The 26,424-nt window shown below is 45.6% G+C and overlaps 1 protein-coding gene and 1 non-coding gene across 4 annotated transcripts in view; both read right to left on the reverse strand.

Annotated features, from left to right (window-relative positions):
• LOC138962177 (RING finger protein 17-like) overlaps window positions 1-25,794 on the reverse strand; it is a 72,054-nt gene extending 46,260 nt beyond the window's left edge. For 2 of the 3 annotated variants that reach the window (XM_070333903.1, XM_070333901.1), the window contains exons 1-14: window positions 25,684-25,794; window positions 22,530-22,651; window positions 22,026-22,126; window positions 13,706-13,785; window positions 11,168-11,256; window positions 10,318-10,391; window positions 9,710-9,866; window positions 8,452-8,532; window positions 7,076-7,176; window positions 6,364-6,430; window positions 5,756-5,804; window positions 5,213-5,345; window positions 2,687-2,758; window positions 1,124-1,266 (exon numbers count right to left, since the gene is read on the reverse strand). In XM_070333903.1, coding sequence (XP_070190004.1) covers window positions 1,124-1,266; window positions 2,687-2,758; window positions 5,213-5,345; window positions 5,756-5,804; window positions 6,364-6,430; window positions 7,076-7,176; window positions 8,452-8,532; window positions 9,710-9,866; window positions 10,318-10,391; window positions 11,168-11,256; window positions 13,706-13,785; window positions 22,026-22,126; window positions 22,530-22,651; window positions 25,684-25,741 — 1,327 coding nt within the window. In that variant the 5' untranslated portion in view covers window positions 25,742-25,794. The remainder of the gene's footprint in view (window positions 1-1,123; window positions 1,267-2,686; window positions 2,759-5,212; window positions 5,346-5,755; window positions 5,805-6,363; window positions 6,431-7,075; window positions 7,177-8,451; window positions 8,533-9,709; window positions 9,867-10,317; window positions 10,392-11,167; window positions 11,257-13,705; window positions 13,786-22,025; window positions 22,127-22,529; window positions 22,652-25,683) is intronic. The other variant, XM_070333902.1, reaches the window with a different exon arrangement.
• LOC138963320 (5S ribosomal RNA) lies at window positions 19,883-20,001 on the reverse strand. The gene has a single exon (XR_011454785.1). It is a non-coding gene; the product is annotated as a 5S ribosomal RNA (ribosomal RNA).
• Window positions 25,795-26,424: the final 630 nt, after the last annotated feature.

Below are 26,424 nucleotides of genomic sequence, written 5' to 3' on the forward strand. Positions count from 1 at the left end.
TCCGTTAGTCGCCTCTTACGATATGCTGGGGGGCATCGGGTAAATTCTTTCTCGTCCCAACCGATATGGGACTCCCCCTAACCCGCGGGGGGCAGTGTGGGAGACAAGCCCCCTGAAACTAAGACATTTCTATATTTTGGACATAAATAGTGAGTTATGTCATGTGACAGGAAAAAGAAAGAAAAAGAAAACACCTACAGGGTGACCCAAAAAAAAGAGTACCCAAACAAAACGTCATAAATTGAACAAAAATAAAGCAATCTTCATAAAATTTATTCACACACACACAAGTAGCCTCTGCATGATTTCAACAGAAAATGTTAGCGTTCTAGCTTGTCTTTCAGGAAAGTTATGCTCATTCTACAGAACATGCTCCAAATGGCCTCCCCCGGATTTAAATCCCCCAGATTTCTATTTTTGGGGGTTCCGGAAAGACAACGTCTACAGGAACAATCCACAGACAATCGCAGAACTCAAGCGAGCCATCACAACAACCATTCGCGGAATCTCGCAACAGGAGTGTGTGCGGGTGATTGATAACTTTGCGCGGCGAGTTCAAGTTTGCCTGAATCGGCGCGGAGGCCATTTGGAGCATGTTCTGTAGAATGAGCATAACTTTCCTGAAAGACAAGCTAGAACGCTAACATTTTCTGTGCAAATCATGCAGAGGCTACTTGTGTGTGTAAATAAATTTTATGAAGATTGCTTTATTTTTGTTCAATTTATGACGTTTTGTTTGGGTACTCTTTTTTTTGGGTCACCCTGTATTTAGCACAGATCCACGTACAAATCTCTTCCCTGAACGCAGAACACCTCCATCAAAAGTAGCTAATGCAGCAGTTGATTTGACTGCACTGACCCCAATAGCATAAAAGAATGCTGTAATTTCCATACAAACCAACCAAATATACTTGTATAGATCAAAAAGTTTCAAATCCTGTTACAAACAAAAAGCACACACAGCAACTTCAACAAACAGCCTTACAATCAGCGCAAAGAATTTCAAAGTGTTCACACTACACACTAATGCACCAAAAATGTGTACACACCATCAATTGTAACACGTACAAAAGACAAACACCATTCAAAATGATGATAACTAACAATAGAGAAAGTACGGTACCTTCCACAACGACTGACGCAGAGTCAGCAATGGATTCAGTGTCTGTGTTGGAAAGTGTGTCAAGGTCAGGCAAAGAAAAGTGCCGGAGTTCATCGGCTGGAGGTCTCTCCGCATCTGGACCTGGCAGGTTCAGGGTAACCATGCTGTCAGAAGAAAACAGTATAGAGATACATTCCTTCCTGCATAACCCATTATGAGAGCCACCACAGATTTGTCCAGGCTATTGCACAGGACAAGATTATCCTCCACCCTCACCCTCTCCAAGCGACTATACCACTTTTCATAAAGCCTCCTTCATTTTAAACTTTTTCTGCAAAACCAGTGTTGTTCCCAGTCTTCAGTCACGCAAGCATTCTTTTCTAACCTGACGTATTGGTCTGAACCCTGGTCAATCGACTGTCTGATAATTTTGACATGCAGGTTTTCTGACCATCAATTTTCCTACCAAGCGGACATTTGGACCTATATATATTTTCAATCCAGGTCAGACTGACCTTTTGCGGCTGGGAACAACACTGAAAAATGTATTTTTTACAAGTAAAATGACTATTTCTAAGAATACTCACCTCAATTTAACTATAAGGAGTTACCCTACTTATCTTCTTCTGCGTTCGTGGGCTGAAACTCCCACGTACACTCGTGTTTTTTACACGAGTGGAATTTTACGTGTATGACCGTTTTTTACCCCGCCATTTAGGCAGCTATACGCCGTTTTCGGAGGAAGCATGCTGGGTATTTTCGTGTTTCTATAACCCACCGAACTCTGACATGGATTACAGGATCTTTTTCGTGCGCACTTGGTCTTGTGCTTGCGTGTACACACGGGGGGTGTTCGGACACCGAGGAGAGTCTGCACACAAAGTTGACTCTGAGAAATAAATCTCTCGCCGAACGTGGGGACGAACTCACGCTGACAGCGGCCAACTGGATACAAATCCAGCGCGCTACCGACTGAGCTACATCCCCCCCCTACCCTACTTATGAGTATCAGACTGAGTAGCACCTCGTAACCAATAAATGGTCAAGGTCGCTAACTCTTGGCTATTTGGCCAGTGCGCCATTTGTGGGAGTAGTCTCCCCTACCGGTAGAGACCCTCCACGCACGCACACCATACTCCTTCAGTTCAAATTCTCGCTACTTCGAGTACAGACGTATACTCTTTACTGACGAACTACCGTGGATTATTTTATTCACGCGACTTCAAACTGTGGGTATTCCTTTTCTATTCCATGTTACATGATCACACAGATGACCAATGTGGACACACAGTTGACCAATGTGGGCACACAACAGGGGAATGGTTGTTTCCTCTGTCAAGCGAGTGCCTAACTCGGACGTTTTAGTCCGACGCAGTTACAGTTACACAGGCTGTCAGGCGTTCATATGTTCTCTCTTCCTTATTCTTAGCAAGAATATTCTGTTACAAGAGAAAGACCGTTTTTTACAGACGAAGTTTGTTTATTGAATCACTATCCTGCATCCCTCTCCCAAATTTGTTTCATTTCCAAAAGAAAGTCACGATAAAGAACAATAGATTATATTGAAACAATGTCTATCCTCACTGCTTGAGATCTGTCGCAGACACTGTGCCATAGGACATCATGGTCTCCTTGAATTCTGGATCAAATGAAAATCTGCAACACAATTACAACATTTCAGAGTATTATTACAAAATTAACATGACACTAACACTGAACTTCATTAACATGCCTTTATGCATCAATAGAGAGAACAAAATTGAGCTTGAAACTCAACAAAAAATAAAACTTGCTTTGTCATAACTGTATGCAAGCAAATCAGGGGTCACAAATGACAGACATGCCTCACTAAAAACATCAAAGCACCCCCTTCAAAAGACGCATCATCATCATTACAAGAATGTGAACAAAATAAGTAGCAGGAGTGTCAACAGAAAAATTACTCTTGAGTGTGCATCTCCTTGACACAGGAACGACAAACACTAGTTGTACACTTTATAAGCCTTTTAAAGGTTGAGTCCTTGTTGTGTAAGCTATCACATACACCTGCACATGATTGTATGCAGGGTAAGACCATCCTTTCACTTGGACACCTACCAAAAATCAACAACCTAGCTGCTTCCTGTGGAGCGTGAGAATGTTTTACTGAATCAATTAGGTAAATGTTAGGAACAAGCCGAGTTATTATATGAGCAGTTCCAGTCAGTCTTCGGCGACGGCCAAGAATACACCCGGAGGAGTTTACGCGCAAGACAGGAATGACAGACACAACCATACCGGCCATGGACAACATCGCCATTAACTGTGAAGAAGTTAAGAAGCTGTTGAAAAACTTAAACCCACACAAAGCGGGAGGACCTGATGGCTTAAGCCCGAGAGTGCTGCACGAGCTCGCAGTGGAGCTAGCACCAGGGCTGACCACTATCTTCCAGACATCATTCTCCTCAGGCGTGGTTCTAAGTGACTGGAGAAATGCATACGTTACACCAATCTACAAGAAAGGCGAGCAGTATAACCCTGCCAACTACAGGCCTGTCTCCCTGACATGTATCGCATGCAAGCTCATGGAGCATATAGTCGTCAGCTCTGTCATGCAGCACTTCCAGTCGCACGCCATTCTCAACGACAACCAACATGGGTTTCGACGGGGGCGTTCATGTGAGAGCCAACTCCTGGAGTTTGTTGAGGAACTGACCACCAACATGGAGAGTGGGAAGCAGACCGACATCCTAATAATAGACTTCGCAAAGGCATTCGACCGCGTCAACCACAGTCTGCTGACCCACAAACTCCAATGCTATGGGATACAAGGCTCAACCCTCGCATGGATCAAGAACTTCCTGAATGACCGGCACCAAGCAGTTGTAGTTGATGGTCACCACTCCTCCCACGTCAACGTCAGGTCAGGAGTACCTCAGGGCTCTGTATTGGGCCCCTGTCTATTTTTGGCCTACATCAACGACCTTCCAGACAAACTGACAGCAATGGCACGATTGTTTGCGGACGATACAGCAGTGTACAGGGTTGTAGCCAGCAGAGAACAAGACCAGCTACAGCAAGACCTCCATCGCCTATCGGACTGGGAGAAGAGCTCGGACATGCTGTTCCACCCTGAAAAATGCGTATCCATGCCAGTCACCAGAAGCAGGAGCCCACTTGACTATTCATACGCCCTGCACGACCACAACCTAGACACAGTCCAGTCAGCCAAGTACCTCGGCGTCACATTGCAACGTGAAGTAGCATGGGACTCCCACATTACCGGGGCACTCAATAAGGCTAATCGAACGCTGGGCTTTCTCAGACGCAACCTCAAGCTCAGCTGCAGTTCCATCAAGGAGAAAGCGTACAAGGCACTTGTGAGACCCCTTCTCGAGTATGCCTTATCAGTATGGGACCCATACAACCAGAAGAGCATCGAGAAGCTGGAAGCGGTCCAGAGACGTGCCGCCCACTTCGTACTCAACCGCTACCACAACACGTCAAGTGTGAGCCGGATGATCGACCAACTGGCTGGCCCGTCTCTCGAGCGGCGTAGAAGAACCACGCGCCTGGGGGTCCTCTACAAGATCCATCATGGACTAATTCGGTTCCCAGTCATCAGCAGCAAGCTAGTCCCACCCCCATCACGACAGCGCCGTACCCATGATCAGCAGTTCTGCCTCATAAATACCAGAACCCAATACAGAGAGGGCTCATTTCTACCGAGAACTGTGAAGGACTGGAACCGCGTTCCCAATGAGACGGTGGAGGCGGCAACGGTTGATGCCTCTGTGTCGCGGGCCTCCGCAAACTAAGTCACAGTACTCACAACAAAAACTAGGCTTCCACGGACACTGACTCTTTGCTATGATTTACGGACTATGATAATGATAACGAGTACGCAAATGGACTGTAACAAAGCACCACCCTTTTCATGCCATAATGATCATTATCATGATCGTGGGCATCATTGGAAAGAAGAAGAAGAATGTCACTTATGTCAATTTGCAACATTAATACAACAAAGAAGCAGCGAGGGTGTTGACTTTTGCCGTGTACAAGATACTCTCATTCCATGTCAAATTAAAATACATATAAGATAAAGCTGATTAATTTGAAAACACCCACTGAATAGGTGTGGCCATTGTTTCTTTCTTCACAGACACGACACTGGCAACATCCTTGGCCTTTTTAAGCCTCTCCAGCACAAGATCTGCGTCTATCAAGCGGTGAATGCTGCCCTGCATAGCGCGAGCTGCATCTGTAAAAACAGTTGGCAAGTCAGCATCACACAATTTCAATGCTAGTCTTGAAAAGCAGCAGGATTGATCATGTCAGCAGTGAAATTTATCATCAATATTGTCTTCCCTGTTTGGCTCGAGGACTTTCTTTCAAAAATGTTAAAAAAACTTGCCTCTGAATTTCACAGAATTCTGAAAACATTTCCAAGATCACTTGATTTTTTTCCTTTTGTTCATTCATCTTCACTGCACCTAACCACTAAATATAGAACCAAATTATTGTCAGAAGTCACTTATATAATCGTGATTGTGAAGAGGTTGAAGACTGAATACCTTAAAATACAAAATACATGCATTACATTTTTTGTGACTCTGATACAGTATTAAACAAAAAATTGATACTCATCTGTGAAGAAAGGCAAACACTTACCCACTAATGCACTCTCCAGATTCATCTTTTCTTCTTGCAAGTAAGATCTCTGTCAATAACAAACATCACCATAAATCTTGCTTTGGACTGTATCAAAAACAACAACTGTGAGATGACTCTTGACTTCATTGTAAGTGTTAACTAGGATGAGCTGGAGTATATAACATCCCTACACTTCACAACAGATTTTCAAATTACTCTGGTAATTAATGGTCAAACACTGGTCTCACCCTTTCTCAAACAGAAGCCGTTACCATGAAAGTTATAATGAAAAGTGTGCAGTGTACTTTTAAATTTAATAGGTGTGTAAAGGAAAGATGCAAAAACCTGACAATATTTTCTGTGGCTTTTAAAGCACCTGTTTCATTTATTGATAGCAGACATATATGTTGGTGATAACAATCCTTACCTACTGAACTGAACTGCTTGTCATTCGTAGACAAGGTCAACCAGTCAAGCCCAGTCTAACCCATCTATTAAACAGGCTTGAGGCCAACATGCTACTGTGACACAAACTATCAAGCTATTTTGTTTTATTCTCATCACGAACAGCACACACACACCCATACACATACACACAAGCACCAACACCATTGCTGTTGTCTCACCATGTCCTCAATGGGTTTGGTTGCATTCTGGGAAGCCTCTTTGACCTCATCAAGCAGTTGTTCTTCTCTGAAACATACAAATTAGAAATAAGAGAAATATTGACGCATTAAGATTAACCGTCAAAAATAATAACTAACAAAAACAGCTTCCCTGTCTTAAGTGACTTTGTTTCCTTTAAGATAGACAAATAGGACCAACTACCAAGTATGGGACAAAAAAGAAGGAGTGGGAAGCACAGGGCAAAAGAATCCCAGACACTCTATGAATAACTATAGAAGGCTCCACAGGGAAAATGTTAGATAAGGATAACATCATAAATAATTTAAATTGACAGCAAATTTTTCTTCTTATTTGTTCTCTCTTTTGCAAAAAGCTAAACATCTGCAGTTTGGTTTTAGATTATTTTCTTTCGAACGGATTGTACTTGCTTTATTCATTGCAGGTATGGAGCGCCAGTTGTTCCAAACTTTTCCTTCCAGAGTGGTGAAAATGTTTTAGGGCCAGCAGAAGAAAATAGTGTCGGTCTGGTTATCTCGATCACACTATTTTTTATTTCATTTGTTTGGCAAGGAGAAAAGAATCAAAACAGATGCATGACGTGGAATAGTAGGGTTTTTTTTATTTATTAAGGAGATTTCTATAGCGCATAACTAAAAGCACTATGCGCTTTAGGGGAGTCATAGATAAAATGAAAACCAGCAACACACATACCTGGCCTGCAGAAATGAATGGAGTTCTCGGAAATGAAGCCTTATCTCCTCCTCCACTTCTTTGCTGTCAATCTGGGCCTTTGGCATTGTTTCTGCCATCAACTGGGGAAAACATTATTTTTTCAAGCGCCTCTCTCCAGACAAAAAGTTAGAATCCTCACATACATCTTGCAATACGTATACCCAGCGTATTTCAGAGGTTGTTCTACATGTATACAAACAAGCTTTTTGGCAGCTGCAATTCTTACTGCAATGGAACCTTTTACAGACCATTCCCCCATAACTCTTACCCTAGTTTTTCTTTGATTGTGCATCTGTAAATTGAAAATGGTTTCTGATTTATCAGGTTTATTTTCTTTGGTCTTTAAAATGGAGTGTCAATGTACACTTCAAACACATTCAAAGAATCAAATAAGTCATGCATGGATAGTTTTAGTTGCATTTTGTGATACTTCACACACAGACACACATATATACAAGCATATACCAGGGATGTTGCTACAAATTCATACCTATAGGACAAATGTCCTGAGTTCTTCAGCATCAATAGGACATTTGACCGCTTTCAGAAAGTGTAATAGGACATTATGAATTTGTGCCAAACAGCTTATAACACATTCCATGGAATTGTTCTAAAGTCATACGCCCACACACACGCACACACACCCACACGCGCGCGCTATAGAACACACACATAATATAGTAAATACGTCAACACAGTGTGCATATAATGTTGTATTTGTTTAGTTTCAAAGAAACCACAAAAAAGAAACCAACATGAACAACTTCAGAGCTCTTACTTTGATTACAAACTGCATGATTTGGATAAAAGTTGAAAAACAAAATGATCGGTTTGATCTAATGCTGATCTTTTGCAGGCTTTAGTTTTTTTTCAGCGGCATAATTCAGTGCTTCGTCTCGTATCGAAAACAAAAGCAGACGACAAATTTAGTCAGTTGGAGTTGTCTCCCGTACTCCTGTAGCATGCACTGATCTAAACATAATCCATTATTTTTAGATCAGTGCGCTGCACCGAGACGGTTATACCCATACGGTGCATACCGCAAACGGTTCGGGAATTCCCGATAAAAGAAAAGATCCGCACGCGGCACTGGCAACTTCAGTGTCAGCTGAACATGAGAGCGTTCGGTCTTTTAGAAGATTTGTATCTTGAAATGAAAATTAACGAATATCGCGCTGTCCGAAGGAATGGAGTATATATCGGACAATGACCACGCTCAGGCTAAAATGATAGGACATCTGACCGACATGCGGCAATGTGAATCGGACATTTGGGGATTTTCATCGTTATATGTCCGATGCCTGACGCCTAACGACATCCCTGATATACATGAGAAAGAAAAAAAAACTCCATACCTTTTCTGATTTGTCAAGTCTCCAGATGGTTTCTTGGGCTGTTAAAATGCAAGGTTCCATTTCTGCTAAGCATTCTTTATTCTGAAATTGCAAAAAAATGTGTAAAGTTTCACAGTATAATACACAGGGAACCTGGCAATGAGTTTTGGCACTGCATAACACATTGCAATTACATTTTGATAAACATGCAGACACAAATTGAAAAAAAGAACCTGTTATATGTACTACCATTCCATATCCATGGGTGCAACCTGGAAAATTCCAAAAACCGGCAAAAGTTGGGGTCCAGCTTTTTTAGTATTTAAAATGCCAAAAAAAACCTCTCCTGGAACAAAAACATCGGCAGCCGATGAAACCAAAAACCGGCTACGCTTGCACCCATGCATATCTATACCCCTTCATCGAACACACATCCAAAGCTAAAAATGACAGACACAGGCACTAGGGAGTAAGGGCTAGCAATTTTTCTCATGACCAACCACTTACATAAATGTTGATCAACTCAAGACTACTAAAAACAGGTAAATGGTATCCTGGGATGTGACTTTAAGAGAAACACGTAAAGCTGGGAATAACCCAATTTAGCCCAGTATGTTCTTTATTTGGTGTTTAACGTCGTTTTCAACCACGAAGGTTATATCGCGACAGGGAAAGGGGGGAGATGGGATAGAGCCACTTGTCAATTGTTTCTTGTTCACAAAAGCACTAATCAAAAATTTGCTCCAGGGGCTTGCAACGTAGTACAATGTATTACCTTACTGGGAGAATGCAAGTTTCCAGTACAAAGGACTTAACATTTCTTACATACTGCTTGACTAAAATCTTTACAAAAATTGACTATATTCTATACAAGAAACACTTAACAAGGGTAAAAAGAGAAACAGAATCCATTAGTCGCCTCTTACGACATGCTAGGGAGCATCGGGTAAATTCTTCCCCCTAACCCGCGGGGTCAGTGTGAGGTTCACAGTCCCAATGAGTGAATCTCAAACGGTTGTTCTTACTTTCAGTATGTGACGTCACTTCCACAGGGTCAATTCGGGGTTATGCCAAAAATACTTAGGGGACTGGGATAGAAACCAAAAAGCTGGCAAAAACCTGAGTTAGCCAAATATGAGGTTCACAGTCCCAATGAGTTAATCTCAAACGGTCACTCTTTCTTTCAGTATGTGACGTCACTTCCACAGGGTCAATTCATGACTATGCCAAAAAGCTTGAGACTTAGATAGAAATCATAAAGCCCCCTCCATAAGCAAACCTTATCTTCCAAGGTCTGGACGTCGTGCCCCTTGTGATCGCCCATGATGACGCAGCGAGAGCAGATGGCCTGGTTGTCGTCCTTGCAGAAGTATTCAATCTGACACTGCTCGTGCGCTGAGCAGTTCCGTGACCTCGTTTTTTTCAGGAGCGTCAATCTGGAATAGTTTTTAATTCAATAAAAAAGCAAGTCAGAGAACAATCGCGAAGATTGTGGAAGGAGTACACATGCATATTTTCTTGCACTACAAAAAACATACCCAGTGTTTAACTTTTGACCATGTTCTTTCAAATATATATCAAGAGGTCAAGTACCCATGACTTCTACCTTTTGATAAACTTGGGGGTTGGGGCAAGAAGATATGCCCACATACAAATATCGTTAACAGTATCTTCACACTATTTGAATCAATTTTTGTTAGGCATGTTACGGTTAATACATGTGTTTGTCCTATGGCCTTAGGTGTTCTTGGAGCTGCAGATGTTGACAAAGAAATCATGATTTTATTCTTTTTCTATCCAGGTCTGATCAAAAGTTTATACACTGGTGATTGAAAGCATCCTCCAAACTACTTTCTCAGTCAGGTCTAAAACTAAATCTTTCCTTACCGCTCATCCGGTATTGCCATATTGGGAATTCCAACTGGAATATGTTTTCTGAGACTGTTGGACATCTGATGAACCTGGGAATACACATACAAAATTAGGCTTTCACATGAGCATATTAAACAACCACAAGAACATGATTATTTACACCTCAGGGTGCAAGGCTCTTGACTCGGCCATCAAGCTACATAACTGACCACCTGTGGGCAGCTGCACGTCCCTGCTAGAAAGTTGCATGGCGACTTGACTTACAAAGTATCAAAGACTAACCTAAAGTAGACAGACTACTAATTGCGTTTATGACCTACAGATGTTCTTGGATGGACACAGGTGCGTCCACACATGATTTAGTTTAAAAAATAGACAAACAAGTGACACAAAACACAAATCTATCATACAGCCACATAATTTACACACAAAGACTATACTGGACAATGACAATAGAGTTTGCATTTCCTTACTCTTATTTACTTGTGACAGATTACCCAGCCACACACTGAAACCTGTTCAAAGAAAATAAAAGTCCTTGACACACCAAAGTATGTTAGCAAATACCAAACCCATCTTTTGGTCACATGATGGCTTTGTCTTTTTCTCAGTCACATTAAGGAATGCAAGAAGTACTTAAGTGTGTGTATACGAACAGGATTGCACACACAGATCAATTGTGTATACTTATGGCTTGAAATGTCCAAAAACTTCAACACTTGTCAATCAATAGTATATGGCCAACTCTATGAATACACAAAATCAAAACTGAGAAAATCCAGTGAAGATAAATATACAATTTCTCACTGTACAGCCACTAACTGAAATATGGGTGAAGACAGTAAACAAAGGAAACACTCCTCACCTTATCAAAGCATGGCCTGCACATCAAGCAGTCACACTTGATGCACTGGCAGGTGGCTGTGTTGATGTGGCATTCGCTGCAAGAGATGCCTGCCACAAACAGTTAACAAGAGTAGAAAAACAGCAGTCCCTCTCATGAACGGACAACCTTGGGCCATAGCAAACCTGTCCGTACATTGCAGGTGGCCGGTCACGGGAGGGGTGACCACACCACCCCCTCCCCCATACACTCACACAGAGACACACACACAACATGTTTGAGTCTATGCTAACCACTTCTTGTGGCTACTAAACGATAACATCCAACTCCTAATATTTTGTTAAACGTTCTGCAAAAAATGATTTGTATGAATGGTGTTGAAAAGAAGAGATAAAATAAATCCTCAAGGCAGTGAACGCACTCACCATGCACTGACATCATACGAAAGCAGCCACACAAACACAGCACAGAGGCAGGTGTGCAGATGCTTTGTGAGAATAAGCGTTGAAAACCAGTTTGAATAAAAACCAGCAGATAGAGCCGCATGTCATAATCATTCTTCTTGTCTGGCTTTATTGACTGCATGCCGATCTTGTGGCAGTGACTTTTCACTCTTCAGTTGGAAATACACTGTACACAACACCGTTCTCCCTCTCCCTCACTGACTACCCTAAGCCCTGACAACTGATCCTTGGAAATTGTTTGGAAGAGTACACCTCTCTATTTCTCTCCAATGCTCTTCCTGCTGACATGCAGTGACACCAGACACCCCACTGAGTTTAGCCAGCTACCCACCCCCCCCCCCCTCTCTCCCTCCCCCCCGGCCATGTACTGTTTGGTGCTGTGGCCAAAGAGGTGTCACCGGCTAATAAGCTGCCAGCTGCACTGTTCACTCAGAGCAAAACCAGTTGCCTGTGTCTAACTTTTGACAAAGCAACACAAGGGTTCACAGATTAGGTAACCGACTCACTGGTCAAGGCTGCGGGGAAACAAGAGTATCTTGTCAATGAAAGAGGTTACACACAGACACGCGATGCTGAGAACGGTGGCCGATTTTTCACTCTCTTTCTCGGAGGGCCTTCATCGACTGTGGCTTCTGTTGCTTACGTCCAACAGACAAGAATAAAGAGCATAGTGCAGTTTCATGTTGGCATCTTCGCATTTGAAAGCAAGAAAGTGCGTGTACTCCACTCCTGACCCAAATTAACCCCCTCCTGATGGGTACACGTGCACCCAAGTTAACAGAGACTGTCATCACGCCTTTGCGGCTGTGACCTTTGTACCAAGAGCCGGACTGCTCTGTTATCGATTTTGGTGTGGTGAAAATTTGACGATGGTCTGTCCGTACTTTGCAGGTATGACCTGCTGTTGGGACCGAAAATTAGTGTCCGTGTCCACGTTTTGCAGGTGTCCGTTTAAGGGGGGGCAAATATATACTGAAAGGCATAAATTCTGCAAATAGTGCATTGAACGATTTTGCTCTCAAACGAAAATCAGATTGAACCTGTAATTTGTAGTTGACATCTTGAGTGTCGGAGCAAATGTTTCATGCTGTCAGCGTGCGCTTTGCAGTATTGCTGATCCAGCCACAGCTCACTGTGCTAATAAAGACCATGGGCTGAACGGGAGACAATAACGTAAAAAAGATAGTGTATGGCCCTATGAAATGCAACTGGCTGTTTGGCTGTATCAGATATCGCAATCATGCCACGACTTGATGAAGGAGAGAGACTCAGCAAGCGATTGGGATGCTTAGAGCTGGCCAAAGCATTGAACGTGATGAACACTGAACGTTTTCCGAAATCATTGCGCTTAGACTCAGTCACTTTTTTTTTTAAATTGTCATTTCATGATGTTCTATTCAAAATCAATAAAGCGAAGGTTTATAAACACTAAAATGGCCAATAAATAAAATATTCAAACATTGAAAACATTCACCACCGAGTTGATTTTTTTTGATTTTTTAAAGTTCAGTTTGCGGAATTTATGCCTCTCGGTATAGAAGGAAAACACTCCGTGCCGAGCAAATGTGTCCTTACATGTCAGGTGGCCGCTCACGCCGGGGGCCGTACATTGCAGGGACTGCTGTAGCACATATATATAACTGATCTGTTGCTGGATTTGCATTGTGTGTGTAAATATATCCCACACCAGATATAAAGTTGAGCAAAATGTGAAGAGACTCATGGCTTACTGCCTAGCAGGGTGGAACTAAATAAGACTGCGAGCCACATGAATGGACAGGTCTACTGCTTTTGTTGTTGTTTACTATGACTATAGTAAACATACTACAATTAAACTGAACTTTGGTCAAATGTAAGACTGAAATATGCTACAAATAAGCTGAACTGTCAGAAACGCACAATTCAGTAGATGAGAACGGCAAAACACACAGTAAAGGCCCTGTATTATTTAAATGGAGGGGTTCTCATGTAATATGATAAATGCACAGATATCTAAAATTGCTTGTGAAAGAAAAGGTTCAAAGAAATTGTTCCACCAACCAGTGATTTTCAGTATGAATAAACATTAACTTAGACACATAAAAAGCATTCCAACCTGATCTGGCAGCAGGGGTTCCTCTTTTGTCTCTCTTTTTTTGTCGGGCCATTTCACCACCCATGATCTTCTGGCTTTGACTGGAGAAGAAAAAAAATATGTGGATTTAACATGATAAATTACACAGAGACAGGTGGAATGTCCACTTCCTCATCATAAAGCCCTTACCCCTAGAGCTTTAGCACCTGCACACATGCAGTATCTGGTACATGCCAGTGACTGTTTACCAGATGCGTTCATTTGAAAACAAGAAGGGCAAAGCCCATACGACTCACATGCTTGACCTTGACCTTTACATGACCTTGACCTTCAGGGTCAAGGTCAAATAACTAAACCTAGCAATGACATCATACACTAAGAACTGCTTTACACATTTTTCCTACCAAGGTCATGCAACACAAAGCTGTTAATTCAAGACATAGGAAGTACAATGGTGCTTATTGTAAGGCTTCTTTTTAAGCCTACTGTCTATATGATACTTACCGAGACAGTACTATTCTTGCACATTATCTATTATAGGCCGAAAAAATTGGACAAAACGCTGAGTGGGTACAATTATCTCCCATAACCATGCGCCACCGTGGATCCCAAGCACTGTCCGAGTGCTTCCCCCTTACAGGATGTAGGTGGCGCGTCCTCTTTCTTTATGAGCTGCAGACCCTCAAAAAGCCCATAACATATCAAGAGGGGAGGCGGGAGGGAAACTCTAATAGTACTGTCTCGGTAAGTATCATATAGACAGTAGGCTTAAAAAGAAGCCTTACAGTCAATATAACACTTACCTCGACAGTACTATTCTTGCACAGAATACCAGAGTGGTGTGAGGGTGATATGTAGAGTATTAAACTCCTTAATCAAAATCACTTAAATCCAAGGATTAAGATACCCAGGCAATTTTCGAACAGTACTACCGTAAAAGAAAATATACCCAAGAAACATACCTTAGACTGACGTGACCATGCTAGCAACCACTGCTGTGTGGTGAACTCAATGTCAAAGTCCAGGCCACTCAAAGCTTGAATACCACTGAGTCTACGGCAAGTGGCTAAAGCGATGAGGAACAATTAGTCTTAAAAATCAGCAACTTGATACTGATGCCTGCCAGGGGTTCAAACTCATTGCTACGCAGGAGTTTGAGGACCAGAAAGACATCCCCCTTGGGAAATGAAACCCGAGGTTTAGACACCGCTGCATTGCTAATACCCGAAAGGACATTAGCGATGAGGGAGGACCTGATCAAGTGTTCAGTTCTGCGACCAGTAGCGGCCGCAATCGTGGAAGCGATGGCAGATCTGTATCCAAGAAGAGTCTTAGAAGAAAGACTCTTCTTTTGATACACTTCCACCAGGAAGTTGGCCAAGTCCTGTGTTGAGGGATAAAGCGGCTTTATCCCCTTGGACAAGGCGAAGGTGGCCCAAGCTCTCCAGCGTAAGTCGTAGAGCTGATTAGTTGATCGCCTCTTAGCGTTCAAGGAAAACTCTACTGAACTCTTGTGCAATCCTAGTGCAAGCAGTTTGGAGCGCACAAGAGCCATGCGGTCAAGCACAGACTCTCTGGACGTGGATGAGGGAGGCATGATCGAGGCTGGAGCAGACCTCCCCCGTCCAGATCCAGAGGTAGAGGGTCTACGTGGGTGAGACCGCGAAGATCTGGAAACCACGGAGCTGTTGGCCAGTAAGGCGCGACCAAAATCAGTCTTGGTCGTTCCTGCAGATATTTTGCCAGCACCCTCGGAATCAGAGATGTCGGGGGATAGGCGTAAGCATCGAGGAGCCTCCACAAGAGAGTGAATGCGTCCAAGTGGAACGCATTCATGTCTCGAAAGGGGCTGACGTACCTGGGAAGCCGAGCGCTGAATCGAGTTACGAACAGATCGATCAGAGGACGGTCCCACCTTGCCCACAGACGCTGTAGAACGTTGTGAGCGATGGTCCATTCTGTGGAGAGAACCTGATCGCCCCGACTGAGAATGTCGGCCAGGGCGTTCAGTTTCCCCGGAACGAACTGGACTGACATCCGGACCTGATTGGTCTGGCACCAGAGCAGAATCTCCTCCGCCAACAGGGAGAGGGACCGAGAATTGGTGCCCCCCTGGTGGCGAAGGTAAGCTAAGCATGTGGTGTTGTTGTCCCCGTTGAAAATCAGAGGGGCCAAGGACAGGCCGAATGGGAGGGCCCGAAACTCGAACACCGTGCCCTCCCAAACGAACCGGAGCAGATGTCGGTACCCCGGGGCCACCAGGATGTGGAAGTAAGCATCCTGGAGGTCCCAGACATGGCCCAATCGTTTGGCCGGATGGCCAACCGGACCGACGAAGGGGTTTCCATCTTGAACTTGCACCTGTGAAGGTACAAGTTCAAGGTGGAGAGGTCCAACACCGGCCTGAACCGGCCGTCCTTTTTTGGGACGGTGAACAGGCGGGAGCAGAACCCCAGAGAAGGCTGAGAAAGGGGGTAGACCGCCTTCTTCTCGACCAACGAGTTCACCTCGTCCTGAAGAGCCTGCCATCTGGCAGGCTCTCGAGGAGGGGGGAACGTCCAAGGTAGAGCGGACAATGGAGGTTGTGACGACAGCGGTAGAGAAAACCCCGACCACACCACCCTCAAGAAAAACTGGTTGGAGACCAGTCTGCCCCACATGCCGCGGGCCCGAAAAAAGGGAACCGCCGGACGAAAGAGGGGCAACTTGAGGGGGCGTCAACGTAGGGCCGGGACTCACTGAAAATTCTGCTGGCGGGCAGGCGCAGGCTTGCGACCACCCCCCCTGGTGGTGCTGCTTCCCCTTACCTGTCTGAGCACCCTTCGTCTTGCTTGGGAACGCAACAGGCGTCTAAGAGGAGGAAGAAGGAGGCAGTGAAACTGGCTTCTTCTTCTTCTTCTGAGGCTGGGAGCTGGAGGTGACTGTAGCACTTCTCTTACTCCCCGCCGCCGTCGCCGAAGCAGCGAGGCCAACCATCAGAGAATCAGTGTTCCTCTGGCGTGTGGACTCCACCACAGAACGAACAGTGTCCGGATGAAAGAGGGAAGAAGGCTGAGGAAACGTGTTCCTCAGACTCTTCCTCATATCCGGAGGCACTATAGAAGTAGGCAGAAAATGATCACGGAACAGGGCCAATAAAGTGGACCCGTGTTCCAATGGCCAATTCTGCCGCAGACGTCACGCACGATCGCACGGCATGCAAAGCCCGATCCACTCGAACCGTGTCAAGGACCCGAGTGGAATCGGACTCTGCCCGATTGGGAGGGTCCAACAGTGTGGACAGCGTGCTCATCCATGTCAAGGCCTGTGATTGGGCCTCGACTGTGGAAGAAACGGTGGCCTCAAGATTGTGGAACGAAGCAGAGCTCAGTTCCACCTTCTTGACCGAAGGCACCTCCCCAACGAACACATCACCGTCAGCCCCACCCTAAACACTCGAAGTCTGGAAAGGGAGAGTTCGAGAGTCAAAGGGAAAAGGGAGGGACGAAACAGATTGGACACGAGGAAACAGTGGAGGTGCGCCTCCCGAAGGAAAGCATGGCACTGAACCCGCGTCCTCCCGAGGAACATAGGTCGCGTTTGCACGTGAATCTGTACTCCTCAGGCGATGTGCTGCCGCTTCCACCGTGGCACTTAGACTAGGGTGGAACGCGAATTGCCGGCGGCCGGATCGTTCATAAAACGAGCCGCCGGCAGACGCGGCGTGAGCCTCCCGCGCCCGGGCCGAAGCGGACTCAAAGGACGAGAGGGCGTCTCAGGGAAGGACGTCCTGAAACTGTTCAAACGTCCTTCTAGCTGTGCGAGGACGAGCCTCCTGCCTCTCGTCCTCAGACCCCGGGTCCACGTCCTGTGTGTCAACACTAGACGACAGACGCTTAAGAGAGGCATCCGTGACGTCAAGACGCCGCGTGATGTCTGTCATGTACTGTTGGAAAGTACGAAGCATAGCTTCGGAAGTTCCATCAGAAACCGGCAAGGGTAGAGGTTCAGTGTTAACCTCAGGGCGACCCTGATCCTCCTCCCTATCGTCCTCCGACTCACTCTCCTCTTCACTTCCCGACAACTCCTCAAAAGCAGGAGTGTAGGGAGCTTGAGGGGGAAGAGCCGAAAGCGATGAAGCAGGCTGTGAAGAAACGCCCACAGAAGCAAGAGGCCGCGAAGACCCCTGCCCCAAAGACGAAACGTCTCCAGCAGCCGAAGGGGGAGAAAAACAACAACCCTGCGACTGTTGGGTCAGCCCAGCCAACGAACCCCCGCCATTTATAGACTGAACAGGAACCCATCGGGTCTGATCAGAAAAGAAATGGTCCGGTCCGGTCGGGGGTGCCGATCCGGTCCGGTAGGGTGGTCCGGTCCGGTGCCGTACCATCCGGAGGTCCCGTTCAGCACCGAACCATCGTACCCACAGAAGTGTTCGGGTGGTTAGGTCCGGACGTGGACACACCGTACCATCCGGACCCGTAGGTCCGGTGGTCCGGTATGGTCCGGTTCGGTGCCAGACCATCCAGACCAACAGAAGTGGTCGGGTGGTCCCGCACCGGACCATCCGGACCCGTAGGTCCGGACCCGTAGGTCCGGTACCATCCGGAGGTCCTGTTCGGCACCGAACCATCCTACGCACAGAAGTGTTCGGGTGGTTCGGTCCGGGCGTGGACGTACCGCACCATCCGGACCCGTAGGTCCGGTTCGGTGCCAGACCATCCGGACCAACAGAGGTGGTCGGGTGGTCCGGACCGGTCCGGTAGGGTGGTCCGGTGTTCCGGTCTGGTGTTCCGGTCCAGCACCGGACCATCCGGACCCGTAGGTCCGGTCCGGTCCCGCACCATCCGGAGGTCCCGTTCGGCACCGAACCACCCGTACCCACAGAAGTGTTCGGGTGGCTCGGTCCGGACGTGGACATACCGTACCATCCGGACCCGTAGGTCCGGTTCGGTGCCAGACCATCCGGACCAACAGAGGTGGTCGGGTGGTCCGGACCGATCCGGTAGGGTGGTCCGGTGTTCCGGTCCTGTGGTCCGGTCCCATACCATCCGGAGGTCCCGTACGGCACCGAACCATCCGTACCCACTGAAGTGTTCGGTCCGGACGTGGACCTACCGTACCATCCGGACCCGTAGGTCCGGTATGGTCCGGTTCGGTGACAGACCATCCGGACCAACAGAGGTGGTCGGGTGGTCCGGTACCGGACCATCCGAACCCGTAGATTCGGTCCGGTCCCGTACCATCCGGAGGTCCCGTTCCCGTTCGGTACCGAACCATCCGTACCCACAGAAGTGTTCGGGTGGCTCGGTCCGGACGTGGACATACCGTACCATCCGGACCCGTAGGTCCGGCATGGTCCGGTTCGGTGCCAGACCACCCGGACCAACAGAGTTGGTTGAGTGGTCCGGTCCCGACCGGACCACTGGTCCGGTACCGTACCCTCCGGACCCGTAGGTCCGGTGTGTTCCGGTTCGGTGCCAGACCACCCAGACCAACAGAGGTGGTCGGGTGGTCCGGTCCCGACCGAAACACTGGTCCCGTACCGTACCATCCGGACCCGTAGGTCCGGGGGGTCCGGCAAGGGCCAGAGGTACTGTCCCGCACGTACGGTCCCGTACCATGGGTCCCGTCCGGACCAAACCCGGAGGTCAAGTCCAGTCGGGACCCGTGGGTCCGGTTCGATCCCGACCCGTAAGCCTGGAACGTTCCGGACCCTTGGTCCGGACCATCCGTCACCCGAACACCAGACGCTAAGGAATGGCGTGGGGTCAAGACGGTCCGGTCGGAGGTGTCGGTCTGAGCAACAGAAACAATGTTCCCGTCGCCCTGACCATTCGACAGAAGTACCACGTTCTGTCGAACACCTCCACGTCCAGTAACTAGTCGGCCGGAGCGTTTCAAGAGGGACAGCCACCAGTCACACGGACGTCAGAGGGAACCGTAGTAGCAGTGGTCGTAGGCACGAAGCCTGAAACCCCTGCCCCCACAGGACCGCCCTGAACGGGGTCAATTCGCATCCCAACCCCAGCGGGGAGGGAATTCAGAGACCCCGTCATCTCCTCCGATCTCCCCCCCCAGGAGGCCGAAACTACTGTCAAAACAGCAGCAGACGACCCAGCGAGGGAGTTCAGAGGAGGACCCGTGTCCCTCCTGGCTTCCACAGCGGTGGAAACCGAGGAGGGCACAGGAGAGGCACCGGAAAAAGAAAGATTTTAATGCCAACTGCACCCGGTGTTCCCAGGCGGTCACCCATCCAAGTACTAACCGGGCCCGACGTTGCTTAACTTCGGTGGTCGGACGAGAACCGGTGTTTTCAACGTGGTATGGCCGTTGGCTGTCAAAACCTGAGTCTCTCCAGTAGCCCCTAGATCGGATTCACCAACCCCCAAAGAGGGTTGGGAATCGACCTGCCCCCGGATTCGAGCCAGGGGGGAGAAGGAAACCTTCCCCCCAGGCTTGAAACCGGGAGGAGCTGAAGCCTGAGACTGAGGGCCGGACAACGGCGTCGAAGGGGGGGAAGCCTGTTCCACTGAAGGAGAAGGAGAAAGAAGCTTTTTCTTTCCCCTCGACCTTCCCCGAACCTTCGACGGCGCAGCCCCGCCCGAAGTCCCAGGCTCAAGCCCAGCCTGTTTGAGCAAGCTCGCATTGAGCTTGCTCAAACAGGCTTTCTCCGCCCTCCCTCGCCGCAAACGCAAAGCGTTTGGGGAGGGAGAGTCGGAGCGCCGAAAGATCCCCTTCTCCGTGCGTAAAACATGACGCTGGGCGCCCGGAGAAGGGTTGCCCCCGGCAGACTCTGGTTCCGTAGAACCAGAGCCCAAAACAGGACGAGACATCCTACCTCGCCCTGTACGTACCCTTAAAGACCGAGAATTAACAAAATTCAAAGAAAATTTAGGTCAATACTCAAGTGAATGCGGCGAAACGAGAAGCAGACGACCGGTCACCACGAAGTAGGACGGGAGGCACGCCGAGTCCGCCACACAAAAACGGAGGCACAAGTTGAAGGAAACACAACGTAGCCTCAAGCCAGAAGTGGAATAACACACAATAATCCAACAGGTGATAGTCCACACAGAAAAGGAGCCTCTTAGTCCAAAATAATCCGGGAGCGTAGCAGAAACACAGCCGGTCTGACACGCGCGAAAAAAGAAAGAGGACGCGCCACCTACATCCTGTAAGGGGGAAGCACTCGGACAGTGCTTGGGATCCACGGTGGCGCATGGTTATGGGAGATAATTGTACCCACTCAGCGTTTTGTCCAATTTTTTCGGCCTATAATAGATAATGTGCAAGAATAGTACTGTCGAGGTAAGTGTTATATTGACTGGCTCTTTCTACCATGAGATATGGTCACTTTTAGTGGTTCACTACCTTATTTTGGTCACATTTCATAAGGGTCAAAGTGACCTTGACCTTGATCATATGTGACCAAATGTGTCTCATGATGAAAGCATAACATGTGCCCCACATAAATTTTAAGTTTGAAACAGTTATCTTCCATAGTTCAGGGTCAAGGTCACTTCAAAATATGTATACAATCCAACTTTGAAGAGCTCCTGTGACCTTGACCTTGAAGCAAGGTAAACCAAACTGGTATCAAAAGATGGGGCTTACTTTGCCCTATATATCATATATAGGTGAGGTATTGAATCTCAAAAACTTCAGAGAAAATGGGAAAAATGTGAAAAATAGCTGTTTTTTAGACAACATTTATGGCCCCTGCGACCTTGAACTTGAAGCAAGGTCAAGATGCTATGTATGTTTTTTGGGGCCTTGTCATCATACACCATCTTGCCAAATTTGGTACTGATAGACTGAATAGTGTCCAAGAAATATCCAACGTTAAAGTTTTCCGGACGGACGTCCGGACGACTCGGGTGAGTACATAGACTCACTTTTGCTTCGCATGTGAGTCAAAAAACAGGATCTCTTCTATGTATACTTGGTCTTGTTCTTGTGTGTACAAGCCTGCACAAGATGACCCGTGAGAATAACAAATATCTGTAACCTTATCCAACCACTTTTCGGCCGGGATTCAAACACTTGATCTTCCACATGGGAGGCTCAGGCTGGCATGTTATCCACAAGGTTATCACGTCCGCTTTTTGGGGTTTGAACTGATTACAAATGACAATTGAGCAGTCTTTTGAACGAAATCTTTTGTATGTTTGAACTGTGTGTGCACATATGTGTGTTTGTGTGCATACCTATGCAGATGCCTCTGGATGTGTATCTTCTGATTAAAACTGTGTAAGTTTGAACTGTGTGAGCATGCATGCGTGTGTGTGTGTGTACATAAGTATTTGTGTTTGTGTGCACAAATGCAGTTTCCTCTGGATATGTATCTTGTGCTACTCACAGCTCTAGGTCCATTCTGCGTGTCCATATCATGCCCACTGTGAAAAGGTCTGGGTTCAGAACTTTGTGCAGGTCTGTATCAACTCCAACTACGGTGGCCACCTAAAGAATGCATTTATAAATAAAATTGAATGTTCAGGTCAATCTTACAACCCTCATACTAATTATTTATAAATGTTTATCTTTAACACCATATCAGGATCCACATAAATGCAGTATAAATTAACAGTTAAATTTGTCCATAAAACCATTTTTTTTAAACTGAAATAAGTGAGATTGAACATGATATATACATGTGCAATCATAAGCTAGAAGAATTCATGTCCACCTTTTGTCACACTTTCTTCTTGTAGCTAGTCAGGAAATTCATGTATTTGGAAAAAAATGAGGTTTATAAATTATTAATAATAATTTTTTAAATTGTGAAATACATACGTATGTTTTTTATTTAATCAAACTGTTAAACTTTAACGCAAGAATTTGTGCAATTATGCACTCTCTTTACCTGACATGTTGGGCAATCAATGGCATGATCCTTGCGTGTGCACTTCTGAATACAGGCCTCGCAGAAAGTGTGTCCACAACGCAGTAGCATTGGATGCTTTCCAGGTTTCCCAGCATGCTCTACTGAAACAAAAAAGCTCCAGTTCAGAGATTTTCATGCCGAGGCTTTCAACAATTTTTATTTGTCGTTATAGAGGAATAATTAATAAGGCCCAACAAAAAATAGGTGTGGTTACGGTAACATAGCCAAAAAAAAAATAGGGTAGGAAGGTGGGCAATCACTTTTTTTTTAAAACTTTTTTTTCCTAATGTGTACAAATTAAACCTACTTGACAGGGAAATAAGTGTGCGACTCGGGCGCTTTCGCTTTCATTGCGATTTCTGCACTCGTTTACTTGTTGTTTTTGGTATTTTTGTGACAAATGTAATAAAGTTATGGGGTCGGCCCAAAAAAATAGGGTAGGTCGGGTTACCGTAACCACACCTATTTTTTTTAGGCCTTAACAACATACACCATTAATTGCCATGACAATATCCAGATATAACCCCATGTGAGCTTCGTCATCACATTAAATAAATATCAAAGTTTTCACTCTTCTTTCAGTATGTGATGTCACTATAGCTTCCATTATAGAGTATGCCATTGCCACCTCTTCTTCCTCTTCTTCTTCGTTCATGGGCTTAGACTCCCACGTACACTCGTGTTTTTGCACAAGTGGAATTTTACGTGTATGACCGTTTTTACCCCGCCATTTAGGCAGCCATACGCCGCTTTCGGAGGAAGCATGCTGGATATTTTCGTGTTTCTATAACCCACCGAACTCTGACATGGATTACAGGATCTTTTCCGTGCGCACTTGGTCTTGTGCTTGCGTGTACACACGAAGGGGGATAAGCCATTAGCAGGTCTGCACATAAGTTGACCTGGGAGATCGGAAAAATCTCCACACTTAACCCACCAGGCGGCCGCGATTCAAACCCTCGACCTTCCGATTAAGAGGCCGACGTCTTACCACCCGCCACAGTGCCCGTCTATTGCCACCAAACATTTCTTTTATCAATCTGTTGTAACTTACTGTTGCAGATCTAATTCAAAAACATATCACCCAGTCATCAAAACCAGTAAACTGACAAATGACTTAATTTGAGAATTGTACTGAACGCATCACATGTTTTCTTTGATCAAATTCGATTGAATACATTGTAAAGCACTCTAAAAAGTGTATTCTTCTTCTTCTTCTTCGTTCATGGGCTTAGACTCCCACATTCACTCATGTTTTTAGCACGAGTGGATTTTTACGTGTATGACCGTTTTTACCCCGCCATTCAGGCAGCATACGCCGATTTCGGGGGAGGCATGCTGGGTATTTTCGTGTTTCTATAACCCACCGAACTCTGACATGGATTACAGGATCTTTTCCGTGCCCACTTGGTCTTGTGCTTGCGTGTTCACACGAAGGGGGTTATGTCACTAGCAGGTCTGTACACAAGTTGACCTGGGAGATCGGAAGGATCTCCACCCTTAACCCACCAGGCGGCAGCGACCGGGATTCGAACTCATGACCTCCCGATTAGGAGGCCGACGTCTTACCACCACGCCACTGCGCCCGTCAAAGTGTATTCTAAGTAAGTAATACATCTTTGCTATATATTCTGGACTTTACTCCTTCACATGTACCAATAATAATCCTCTTGAATGTGACACATGCATTTAAACAGACTGCACACTTCTACTACTAGTTCCAAGTATAAGTGACTGTGCAGTACTTCTATTGGATTTGTTTATGTTTCACTGCGTCTGAAGGACAGCCACAAGGAGTGGCAGTGTTGTTGCCAGGCCTCGGTCTTCGGTCTCTGACGCATTCCTTTCTGATTTGACGCATTGGACCTAGTCTTGTCCGGTCGATGGACCGATAGTTTTTACGTTTTGGTGGTCAACTGACCGATACATATTCGTACAAGACGGACAAGGTCTGCAATGAATAGAATGGGAGTTGCAAAGTAGAAAAACAAACCCCGATCGAAATGCTCATGTTCGCTACGAGTGAAAATGCACTTGGTGCCGAGTCCGTGTTTGTCGTCATTGACACTCGAGGCTGCGTTTTTGGAAATACCCGATCCAGCCAGTGTACCTATTTACCGAAAACTTTCTTTCTTTCTTTATTTGTTGTTTAACGTCGTTTTCAACCACGAAGGTTATATCGCGACGGGGAAAGGGGGAGATGTGATAGAGCCACTTGTCAATTGTTTCTTGTTCACAAAAGCACTAATCAAAAATTTGCTCCAGGGGCTTGCAACGTAGTACAATATATTACCTTACTGGGAGAATGCAAGTTTCCAGTACAAAGAACTTAACATTTCTTACATACTGCTTGACTAAAATCTTTACAAAAATTGACTATATTCTATACAAGAAACACTTAACAAGGGTAAAAGGAAAAACAGAATCCGAAAGTCGCCTCTTACGACATGCTGGGGAGCATCGGGTAAATTCTTCCCCCTAACCCGCGGGGGGAATTTAACGAAAACGGCGCAAACAGCGGAAAGTTCATCAATATAATACTACGGCATGCATGGTAATGCAAAGATCAGGCAGGATCCCTACATTCGCACACCGGGCACTGTATTGGAAAGGGTAGGCCAGGAATGTCAGGCTCTTTCTCCTCGCAAAGTTTATGAACAATTAAAACTAGGAAGCGACATCAAAGCAAACTTTTTGCGTAAAAAGATAGATTTAACTCCGGACTGTAAGTTATTTTGCATTGCATGTATCAAAGGTATGGCGGTACAATTTGGACCTATTGTTTTTTTTAAAGCCAGGACATTTGGACCTATTGTTTTTTTTTAGGGAGGTCCAAATGACCTATTGTCTTCTTAGGCTGGCAACAACACTGGAGTTGTTTTGCACAATTCGTCCTTCCGAAACTATTAAAAGCTCGCTTACTGATATCAGAAACAGCTTTTACTCCCACGTTCAAAAGTGCACTTCGTACGACTAGTCTACGAGATGCTGCGACTGATGCAGGCACGGCCATCCATCACACACGTTTGAATGTTTTGAGGAAGAAAGCGTCTCCCTTATTCGTCTATCTATTGTCATTGCTTACACTAAATGCAAGGCCTGAGCGTTTGCATTCTTGTAAATGATTACAGACCTTTGAACTTCACTGAATACAAAGTATGACAACGAGGGCATGTTGGAGTTTTCATCATGCAAACTTTCCCCGTTTCGTTGGCAGCTTTTCATTGAAACTTTTCGTTTTGGTCGCGGCGGGAAGTAATACTATGGATCGGAAAATATGGTTTTCACTGCATGCACCAAAATCAATGCTCGTGACAGTTTGACAAAAAATAGAAAGAATCTTTTTTTCTTATGTTTAAAACAGTTGAATGCTTTCTCTACATAATTTGTATGTGTGATGTAAATCAAAGCGAGGACAAAATTTAGATAACCAAGAGGGAATAACTCCCTGCGGCGTAGCAGACGATGCGAGTGAAATAAATAACAGCAAGACAAATTTTATTTATTTTCCAATTGTACTTTATGCTGTGAATAGTGTTGGAGTTTTATCTTTATTTTGACCTAATCATTTCTTTCTCGTTTTTTCTTATTCATTTTGCAACCGTTATTTATGTTTCTATCTTTTTCTCGACTTAATCTCAGTTTTCGGGCCGTATCATACTAGAAGATAAATAAATAAATATAAAATTTAACATCAACAAAACACTTTAGCTGCATATTTTTAGTATATGCCAAAGTGAAAGGCATGTTGAGCCCTGGAAGATCTGTGATGTCTCAAACAAAAACACCATTTACAACATCATTCATCTTTACTTCACTCGCGTCGTCTGCTACACTGCAGGCGATGTCATTTTCGTAAAAATCAGTCACCTGA

The sequence above is a fragment of the Littorina saxatilis genome, linkage group LG3 (assembly GCF_037325665.1).
Source record: "Littorina saxatilis isolate snail1 linkage group LG3, US_GU_Lsax_2.0, whole genome shotgun sequence".
NCBI lineage: Eukaryota > Metazoa > Mollusca > Gastropoda > Littorinimorpha > Littorinidae > Littorina > Littorina saxatilis.